Genomic DNA, 10,449 nt, shown 5'->3' on the forward strand with positions numbered 1-10,449 from the left:
TCAATCCACTTTTCCATCCTCCAGGAAATGTGCCTGGGTTTTCCTCCTCCTCACCTCCTCTTGATCAGCAGTCAAGACACCCTGGGCCCCATCTGATACTCTCACTCCTCCTCCAGTGTTGTGTTGGCGGTGACTCAGCAGGTGGGGGCTGTGCTCAGCACGGAAGTCACTGGAGGTCTCTGAGCACCTCTGGACAACTCCCCAGGCCCACTCATAACCCCTCAGCTGGAGAAACAATGGTTTCTAAAAGAAGCTGCTGGGACAGCAGAACCATGACCCTAGGATGCCTGAGGGCCATCCCCAGGCAGTCCCAAGAATACACTAAAGAAGAGCTGGGATGCAGTTGGTCAGTTTCCAAGATGTTCTCCCTAAGAAAGCTGCCTAATGTGACTCAAAGCCCCTGCCTGAGTCTCACGCAAAGGACAGGAGACAGGTCACACTGGGGCGAGGACCACTGTCTTGGCTGAAAGCTCAGAGATGATCCTCAGTTTCTAGAACTGAGAGGATGTGCAAGCGTGGCTGAGGGCCCAGGTGTGCCACAGGACAAAGGCGGTGCGTCTTACCCATACTTTAACTCAACATTACGTGTAAAGTGAAAATGTTGCAAAGGCAGAGCTGTAGATTTTATGCTTGAGCACAAAATGTGAGAAGAGAAAGCAAGGAATACAATTTTTTTTTCCCCACGCTGTGAGTCATGCGATTCTTAGTTCCCCAACCAGGGACTGAACCCGCGCCCCTTGCCGTGGAAGCGCAGACTCAATCACTGGACCAACAGGGAAGTCCTAAGAATTACATTTCACACACAGTGCAGGACTTAAGTTTCGCACCTCCAAGATCCGCCAGGTACCATTCACTCTGGCGGTTAGGAGTACTCCGACAGGCTCATTTTATATACACTAAACTAGTGCAAAAGCACCAAATGAGAAAATTGAGTCCCAAAGAGGGTAGGACCCCTGCGCAATTGCGCAGGACTGAGCAGTAAAGTTTCCATCCACTCTTGCCTACAGGCTCCGTGGATCTTTTTCCAATCCTCTTCTCTCGCGAAAATGGGACCCCCTCTACCTTTTTCCGCCTGCACCCTCCCCCGCCCCCCGGGAGACGGAGTTGGCAGAAGAGGCAGACCCTCATCTCAAGCTGTGACTCATCAATCTCCGGCAAATGCGCCGAAGCGCTTCGCGTATGCGCCAAGTCAACAGGGGCCCTCTTTCCCCGGACTCCGCCCCACGCCTTTTCGCCCATCACCAACATGGCCTCCCAGGCAACAGCCCCTACTGCCAGGCACAGACGTGGCGGGTTCTGACGTCATAGGACGGCGCCGGTAGTCCCAGAGACTGCACGTGGGCTCGGATTTAGACACTCTCGCCGGCTATGGATACGCCGCTGAGACGCAGCCGGCGGCTGGAAGGCCTAAAGCCTGAATCCCCTGAGAACCCCACCTCAGTTTCGCGGGCGAGACGGGCCCTTGTGGAGTTCGAGTCGAACCCAGAAGAAACGAGTGTGCGGCCACTCGGCCCAGGGTCTCCCAGACATCAGCCGGAGACAAGCCCGGGATCACCCAGTCAACGGGAGGAGGGAAGCTTGGGGCCCCCCCAAAAGCATGCAGAGCCGGGCCCAGGGTCCCGCCAGCATCAGCAAGATCCAGGCCTGGAGTCTCCCCAAAGACAGCCGGAATCGAGTCCTGAATCCCCCCGACTTCAGCCAAAGCCAAGTGGGGTATCACCAAAGTTTTCCCAGGACCAAGAAGAAGCGGACTCGGAGTTGCTTAAGAGTAAGGAGGAGCCGACCCCCGGGTCCCCCCGACATCAGTTGCAGCCGGGCCCAGGGTCACTAGAGCCTTACCCGGGTCGGCAAGCGCCGGGTCCCGAGCCCTCGCAGGCACTACAGGAGCTGACACCCCAGTCGCCCAGCTCCCCACAAGATCACCATGAGCCGAGCAAGCCACCGCCGGTCGGAGAGCCGGAGAGAGACGGCCTCGGGCCAAAGAAGCGAGAAGGTTCTTCAGCCCAGGCCCCAATGTCCAAGAAACCGAAGAAGGAGGAGGTTCCTATAATCCCGAAGGGGAGGCCCAAGTCTGGGCGAGTGTGGAAGGACCGCTCAAAGAAGAGGTGAAGTGGGGGACGGCTGGGCAGGGATGGGGTTCTTTGTGGTGCCTGAGCCTGGGCGCAGCCTGGAGATAGCCCGTGGGTTGGAGAGAGCTCACATCAGTGGGGGAGTCACACAAACAGGTAATTATAACCAGAATGTGGTAAAAGGCACTGGAATCTCAGGGAGGGGTGCCCTCAAAGGACCCCTCGATAGCACCTCATCTGTGTGTTCATTCAACAAGCATTTATCCTTGTCCCTGCCCTCTCTAGTAAGGGGGCAGAAGCAAGAAAACCAGCAATGAGGTCTTCATCCACCGTTATCTGTTACAGTTATTTGCCTTTCTGATAAACTTTACTACCAAGCGCGAGTATATAGGACGCTGCTAAGCACTCTAGTGCAGATTGGCGTTTCAAACAGGGACCAGCGTGCATCTTGGCATTTAATCTGCCCATCAGCTCCAGGAAGCAGCAGGCGTTACGATTATCCTCATTTTACATATGAGGACATCGAGGCTCAGGGAGACTAAATGAGTGGTAGAGGCAGGACCTGAACACAGATCTGATTCCAAAGTGCACGTGAAAGCCCTTTCCCAAAGCCCTTTACCTGAGCTCTGTAGAACCGCCTTGCATTGAATTGCAGACTTTTTCTTTTATATAGTTGATTAACAATGTTGTATAGTTGATTAACAATGTTGTGTTTCAGGTATACAGCAAAGTGATTCAGTGATACGCATATGTGTATCTCTTCTTTTTCAAATTCTTTTCTCATTTCGATTATTCCATACTATTGAGCAGAGTTCCCTGTGCTGTGCAATAGGTCCTTGTTGGTTCTCTGTTTTAAATATGGCAGCGTGTACATGTCAATCCCAAACTCCCTAACTATCCCTTCTAAAGGGTAGGCGTGAGGTCTTGTCTTTCTGTGCCGCAGGCAGTAAGTGCTCAATTAAATGCTTGTTGAGTGAAAGAACGAAGAGGTTCGACTGAAGAAGGAAATGTTTAGGCTGCCAGGAAGGAGAGGTGGAGTCCTGTTCATGTTTTAGCTCCTGGGAACCACTGGGCAGGCAGGAATTCATGACTGTGAGGGACCATAGGATAGGGGAAGGCAGCGATTTTAAGGAAGAAGTGGACATTTACTAAGGGTTGACTGTGTGTCAAGCTTTGTGCTAGGCCTTTTCAGATGTCATATTGCTGAACCGCTAAATCCCAAGGCAGTGGGTATTATTCTTCTCCCCCATTAAACAGAGAAGAAACTGAAACTTAGGGAGTGATTTCCTACAAGTCACCAATCAGAGACTTTGAAGATGGAGTGACTATTGCACTTGGAAAAGTGGGTGGTAGCACTACCCCTCCACCTTGGTCCCAGCAGGTCCCAGAGAATGGTGGGGCCACTGATGGCCATGCGGGACCAGATGAAGAGGTTGGTTCCAGTGGGAAGAGGGTGATGAGCAAGTTGAGTGTGGGAGCCTGGGGTCCTGGTGCTTGGAAGGTGGTGGGGAAATGAGCGGGCTGAGCAAGAGGGGGCTGTGCCCATGCACAGGCCAGGAGAAGAGAGGGTCAGCAGAGGGTACCAAGAAGTAAGAGAAAGAGGGTATTTTGTCCCAGCTTCCTACCCAAGCTGAAACCCTTCCCGACTTGCTGTTGTTTGCTTGGAGCTGAGCTCGACTTCTTCCCCTCTGCCATCCTGTGCCATCACTAAGCGTCTCCCACACTGACCTCCCCTCCGTGTGCCCACTATAGGTGATGCTCCCTCCCAGCTCAGGGCCTTTGCACATGCTGTTCCTTCTGTTGAAAGGCTCTCCTCCTGGCCAGTCCCTGCTCATCTCTCAGGGCTCACCCCCTGGGAAAACCCTCTTTGTCCATCCCAACCAGGGTTGAGTCCTCAAGCTGTGTATTGTCATTGTGCCTTGCACTTCTCTTTTGTAACCCCCCATTTGCACAAATGCATATTTACTTGTGTGATTCTTGTCGGCTGCCAGCTTCCTCTCTAGACCAGAGGCTCCAGGAGAGTGGGGATGTACCTAAAATGGCTAGATTCCCCCCAAAGCCCAGCACATGGTTGGCACTGAGCTGAACAAGTAGATGAACGAGAACAGAAGGTAGTTCATTCATTCAACCAATTTATATTGCATTGAGCTACGATCAGGGGGTAAACATGGCTGTAAACAAAACATTCTAGTTGTGAGAAATGGGTAGCCAACATGTAATATATGTATGTCAGTAATGAGGGCAATACAGGAAAACAAAAGAGCAGGGGGTGCAAGGGTGTCATCACAGTGATCAGAGATGACTTCACTGCCACAGGGATGTGAGCAGAGGCCTGAATGAACATATCGGGAAAGAGTCTCCAGGCAAGGGGCACAGAAAGTCCAGAGCCAGGAGTGTGCTCCTGTGTTTGAGAAATACTCCAGAGGCCTCATCACTGGGTACATGGGAAGCGGTAAGAAGTGAGTGAGGTCAGAGGGGTCACGGGGCCAGGTCAAGTGGGCCCTTGCAGGGGACCTGAGTGAGTGTGAGATCCACGGGAGGTGTTGAGCAAAAGAGTGATACGACCTGACCTCTGCAAGGACTGGTCTGGCTGTGGAGCACAGACCGTTAGGAGGGCAGTGAGGAGAGCAGAGAGACCAGTAAGGAAACAGCTGCACTAGAACTAAAGCACCTTCAGAAGCCTGCGGATAAGGGCCAGAGGGGCTGTTGAGTGGGTGTTTGGGATCTTTGAGGGAAGCAGCTTCAGCGGTGGGTGAGTGAGCCCGGAGACAGCGGGGGCAGCACCTGCTACAGGAGGTGTCCCAGCAAAGGGGAGATGCAGGTGGAGGCAGCCGAGGCTGGGAAGGCCCACCTTTCATGCCCAGGCCTGATGCCACCCTCTGCCCAGTCCTGCCTGGGTGCGCCCTCTCCCTTCTCTGAAGGGTGGATTTGCAGGGCACCCACTATATGCAGAGCACTGTGCTAAGTGCTTCTCAGGCTGCGAGCCATTAATCCTCCCACCACCCTTTGCGATGGGAACGGTTCTTTTCTCCACGTAGCATAGACCCAGAGAGGCTGCCTTGCTCAAGGTCACATGGGTAGTAAGTGCTGGATTCAGGCCTTGGAACCAGGCCTGCCTTCCTTCAACCGCCAGGTAAAACCAGTGCTCTGAAACTGCACTGTCCCCAGTCAATACCTTAGCCACCAGCCGCTGTGGCTATTTAAATTTAAATAGTTTTAAATTATAGGGGCTTCCCTGGCAGTCCAATGGTTAAGACTCCGCACTTCCACTGCAGGGATGTGGGTACGAGCCCTGGCCGGGGAGATCCCCCATGCCTCGCGGTGCAGCCAGGAAAAAAAGAAAATTAAAGTTAAAAATTCAGTTCCTCGGTCATCAACCACTTTTCAAATTCTCAACAGCCAGTATGACTCAAGGCTACCTTATTGGACAGCGTAGATAAAGGGCATTTCCACCATTACAGAAAATCCTGCCGGACAGTGCTGCTCTAGCAAGATGCAGCACCGTGTCCTGCCTATGGCTCTGTGCGTCCAGGTCCCCACTGCCTCATCCCTTCAGGGTTCTCTTACCCCAGTCTGAGATGCCCAGCTTTAGGGGCGGGAGGGACTCTATGCAGCAGGCCTTTGGGGGCAGGGGGTGGGGGTGGAAGGAACAATAATGGGTACTGGGGTCAGGCAGGCAGAACTGGGGAGGGGGCAGAACCAGGCTGAGGATGGACAGGCCTGGGGTCAGGGTCCAGGCTGTATGTGCCAGACTCCTGTGGAACAAGAAGCAGGAAAGATGAAGCAGAAGAGCAGGATTGAGCCTTCCCCAGCGGTGAGGTGGGCTCTGCCCGGTGCCCACTGCAGCCTTCAGAGCCCGGCCCGCGTTACCACTTGGGGCGTGATAAGTGGACATGGATAAACAGGAGCTCTTTTGAAAGTCAGGAAATGATTGAGGGAGGTGAGAAGGCCACTATGAAAGGATCTGCTGAGGAGGAAAGAAGGCCAGTGGGACACCCAAACAGGCTTCAAATCGTTCAAGGAGGAGGCTTACAGAAAAGGGGAGGGGGGAGCACGATTGCATGAACCCCCCAGGCCCTCATCACTAGTCTCAGCAGCCCTAAGCATTTTCCTGGTCCAGTTTCCTCCTGCTCCTCAATGTTTTTTCCTTCTTCCTGGAATATTTTACAGCACGTCCTAGATAATGTAATCCGACCCCCAGATCCTGGTGGTACGCCTCCTTACAGAGGTAACCTCGCTTCTCCTGTGACTGTGTCACTATCACTCTTTAGAAAATCAGGATTTCCCCAGTGTTCCCTAGCGCCCACTCCATTTTCACATTTCCCTGCTGGGGAGAGAAGTTCTGAATCACTGCAGGGGACTGGGACCATTTGCACTATTCTGCAATGAAACAGGCGCCCTGGTAGGGAGTGAACCCCCTCTCCAGAGGCATCCATGCCCAGGCCCTCTGCACTTGGCCAAAGTAGCAGAGCTTGGTGGCGGAGGCCGTGTGGCCTGGATTCTGGTCACAGACTGCTCCTCAGGAGCAAGATGACCTTGGGCAATTATTTAACTTCTCTGAGCCTTGGGTTGCTCCTCTGTAAAATGGAGCGAACAAGAGGACCAACCTCAGCATATAACTAGGGCTTAAGAAATGGCAGCGGGTATGATCAGGGCCCTTGTCTGCCCTGAGTTTCTGCAGACCCGGAGTGTCGACTGCCCAGCAAGTGGGCAGGTGGGGAGGTGATTCTGACCAGGTTCCAGGGAAGAAGGCCCAGAGCTGAGACGAGGGAGGACACGGGAATCCCACAGATTCCACAAGCGCCTGCTCTCCTCCATCCAGGTTCTCCCAGATGGTTCAGGACAAGCCCCTGCGCACATCCTGGCAGCGGAAGATGAAGGACCGGCAGGAGAGGAAGCTGGCCAAGGAGTTTGCCCGGCACCTGGAGGAGGAGAAGGAGCGGCGCCGGCAGGTGAGGGGCCTGCCAGGCAGGGGCTGGAGTCCGAGGGCTGAGCCGGTGTCAGCTGTAACAGGCCGGGGTTGGGGGTGGGGCGTGGTCTTGGTCAAGAGCCATTCTCCAGCCTGGGGGCCTCAGGGACACAGGGAACCTGGCCAGAAGCAGAAGCACAGTAGAGGACACCAGGGTGGGGAAGCCACGTGGAACATCCCATTTAGCCAGAGGGCTTATAAGAGGCCCAAGAATGGGGGGGAAGCCCAGGATGAAGCCCCCGTGGCCCTCACTGGTGATAGGAGCATTCAGTGAGATGGGCTCGGGGGTCCCTGGCCTGGGACTCGCTCGGGCTGGAAAGGCTTACAGATGGGGGGCCTCATCCTGGGTGTTGCTCCAGGCGTTCTCCGAGACCAGCTGTCACACATCAGCAAAGTGGGCGGCCTGCACGTCCCTCCAGCTCGCTCCCTCTCGCTCATCCCGGGGCTGCTTAGAGGTTCACGCCCAGCCTCTTTGGTCTCCAGGAAACCCCAGCAGGCGGAGAGGGAGGTGGTGGCGGTGGTCCACCAGGAGGGGACTTCTCAGTGGGAGGTCACTCGCCTGAGAGGTCCCAGGGGCGCCGGAGGAGTCAGACACCTCGCCCTCAGCCTGCAGTCCCTGACTGGCCGTGCGGGGAGGGGGCAGGCCACTCACTTGGGCATCTGTCCCCTGCTTTGAGTTGCCCCAGCGCGGCCTATGGCTGAGGCCCTGCAGACGGTGTGCCTGCCGCCGTGTGCTGAGGCCTTATCTCGCTTCCTGTGCGGCCCTGGCTCCCTCTTGGGCAAGCCAGAATCTTGTCACCATCTCCTTCAGAGGTGGCCCTGCCCCGCCCCCAGCCCAGACTGTCCCCTGCCTCCAGGAACTCAAGTGTCACTTCTCCTTTCTCCGCACAGGCCCAAGCCACCCCTTCTACCCTGAGTTACCAAAACTTAGGCCCCAGATCACACCCGGCCTTGTGCCCACCATCCCTACCCTGGCCACACCAGGGACAGCAGTCCGCGTAGCCATTCCCAAGGAAGACTCCGTCTAGATTTACCCTCTAACTGTTCCCAGTGGGCTGGTATCAATCTTACGTAATCATCTTCGCTTTACAGGTGAGGGGTTGAGGCACGGAGCTTAAACCACTTGGCCGAGGTCACACGTGTAGGAAGCAGCAGAGTCGGGATTCACCCTGGGACCAGATAGCCCCAGAGCCTCTTCTCTGCAGCCTCGGCCCTTCCCGGCCCTCACCCCGACCCTTGCACTCTAGGGCCTCGTGGGCTTCAGGGGGAGAGCGGGGATTCTGAGAGGGTGGGAGTGAGGGAAAGCGCCAGCCACCCCTCCTCCCCTGGCAGTCGAGGAGAGGCACGGTGTGAGGGACCGCTATCCGCGTGGGCCTGCGTTTCCAGATGGGGCACCACCCGTGTCTTACCTCGCCCCGCCCCACCACCCTTCACTCCAGTCCTGACCAGTGCCCACCTTCTCAGGTGGAGTCACGAACTTCCCACTGCAGTGGGCCTCTGCGTGCTGGTCCTGGGGGCACAGGGATGGTTCCTTGCTGGCCCTCCACCCCTACAGCACCAGGAACAACCTGGAGCTAGGAGAAGGGGGCCTTTTGCCCTCCTCCCTGGGAATTCTGTCAGCTCTCACTGCCTGGAAGACCAGGGCCACCTCGGCTCCCAGACCCAATCCCCTTTCCCTGCGTGTCCAGGAGAAGAAGCAGCGCCGCGCGGAGAACCTGAAACGCCGCCTGGAGAACGAGCGGAAGGCAGAGATCGTCCAAGTGGTGAGTGTTGCCCTGCTTGGAGGATGGACCACCGTCAGGCTGGATGTCCTGTTCCAGACACCCTGGCACCCCTGCGTCACGGCCCCAACGCGTGCCACGACCCCAGGCCCCCACAGTGGCCTCCCTTTCCCTGGGGAACAAGGCGGAGACTCCAGCCACTCTAACTCCCCCTCAACCTCCCTCAGATCCGAAACCCGGCCAAGCTCAAGCGGGCGAAGAAGAAGCAGCTGCGCTCCATTGAGAAGCGGGACACGCTGGCCCAGCTGCAGAAGCAGCCGCCACAGCGGCCGACAGCCAAGATCTGAGCTCGGGACAGCTGAGGCCTTTCGTGGCCAACCACCGGGTCACACGGCAGCCCTCAGGCCACTGGCCACATGCCTCTGCTGACCCGGCCCTCCAACTCTGCGGCTCCAAAACGGGCTCCACCCAAGACGGGGCTCTGAGCCTTCCAAAGGGCTCACGGGCTGGTCTTTGTGGCACAGGGCCCCAAAGGGAGCCTGGGACCTGGCAGAGGCTGGAGGAGGGAAGAGGGTCATTTCACTGCTCCTCCCTCCCCCGCTCCTCTCCAAGTGCCTCCAAGCCAAGAAGAGTAATTTCTGCTTCCTCAGGGAGCTAGTGACTGGAGGGTGACTCCCCCAAATGTGTATGTTCTGTCTCAGAGTCCTGGGTCTAACCCAGACCAGGAGGCCAGAAGTCAGGAATCCACCCGCCCTCCATACCTCCCCAAAGGCTGCTTTGGGTCCCTCTGCAACTCACTGACCCTGTCACCCAGCAGACTGAATCCAGCTCCGCCCCACTTTTCAAGATTTAAGGTTAAAATGGGGAGGTTACAGGGAGCAGGGTCTCTCCAGCTCCCCTTTTCCTGTACCAGACTCTGCAGAAGCCCCAGAGATCTGATCGACTCATGCCATCCAGTCTACAGCAGAAATATTTATTGAATACCTGCTCTATGCAGGCACAATTCTAGGTACTGGGGAATACAGACAAAAGTCCCTGCCCTCAAGGATCTTTCATCCTAATGGAGAAAACATAATAAACAAGTAAAATGTATTGTGTGTCAGATGGCGCCAAGTGCTGGGTGAAGCAGGGGAGCAGGTAGCAGGGAACATGGACGAGGTCAAGATGGGATGTCCATTCAGTCAGCTGTTCATTGACTTCCATTTGCTGAGCTTTTGCTCTGGGCCAGGCCCTACCTGGCATTAAGATTAAACACTGGGCGCCTGGCTGCGGGTGGTGATACAGGGAACACTGGACCAAGATCCCAGGAGAGTTTCTCCCCCAGCTCTTCCACTGACATCCTATCCACCTAAAGTGTACTGTAGCAACTCTGCACCAGGCCCTGGGATGCCAAGCTAAACGGACGTGGTACGGTGGAGGTGCAATGCTAAGTTAGCCCTCACACTTACAAATTGGGGGTCAGAGCTGCAGCCCCTGTGCTGCAGGGAGGGAGGTGGGTGCTGCACAGATCTAGGGGTTACCAGCACTGCCCAGAGGGCATCCCAGGGAACTGTAGGCCGGCACGCATATTAGATGAGATAGGAAATGTCGCAAGCTGTGGTCTGGGAGTTTGCCAGGCACATTCAAACACTAAAGACCTTCAGTAAAGGTGCCCATTGCACTTCGATTAGCCCAGGTTTCCCAAACATTT

At 55.8% G+C, this 10,449-nt stretch overlaps 1 protein-coding gene across 1 annotated transcript; it reads left to right on the forward strand.

Annotated features, from left to right (window-relative positions):
- Window positions 1-1,348: 1,348 nt before the first annotated feature.
- CCDC86 (coiled-coil domain containing 86) lies at window positions 1,349-10,071 on the forward strand. Its single transcript, XM_057725521.1, has 4 exons — window positions 1,349-2,105; window positions 6,892-7,021; window positions 8,727-8,801; window positions 8,987-10,071. The coding sequence occupies exons 1-4, from the start codon at window positions 1,369-1,371 to the stop codon at window positions 9,104-9,106; spliced, it is 1,062 nt and encodes a 353-aa protein (XP_057581504.1). The 5' UTR covers window positions 1,349-1,368; the 3' UTR covers window positions 9,107-10,071.
- Window positions 10,072-10,449: the final 378 nt, after the last annotated feature.

This window comes from Hippopotamus amphibius, chromosome 3 (assembly GCF_030028045.1).
Source record: "Hippopotamus amphibius kiboko isolate mHipAmp2 chromosome 3, mHipAmp2.hap2, whole genome shotgun sequence".
Taxonomy (NCBI): domain Eukaryota; kingdom Metazoa; phylum Chordata; class Mammalia; order Artiodactyla; family Hippopotamidae; genus Hippopotamus; species Hippopotamus amphibius.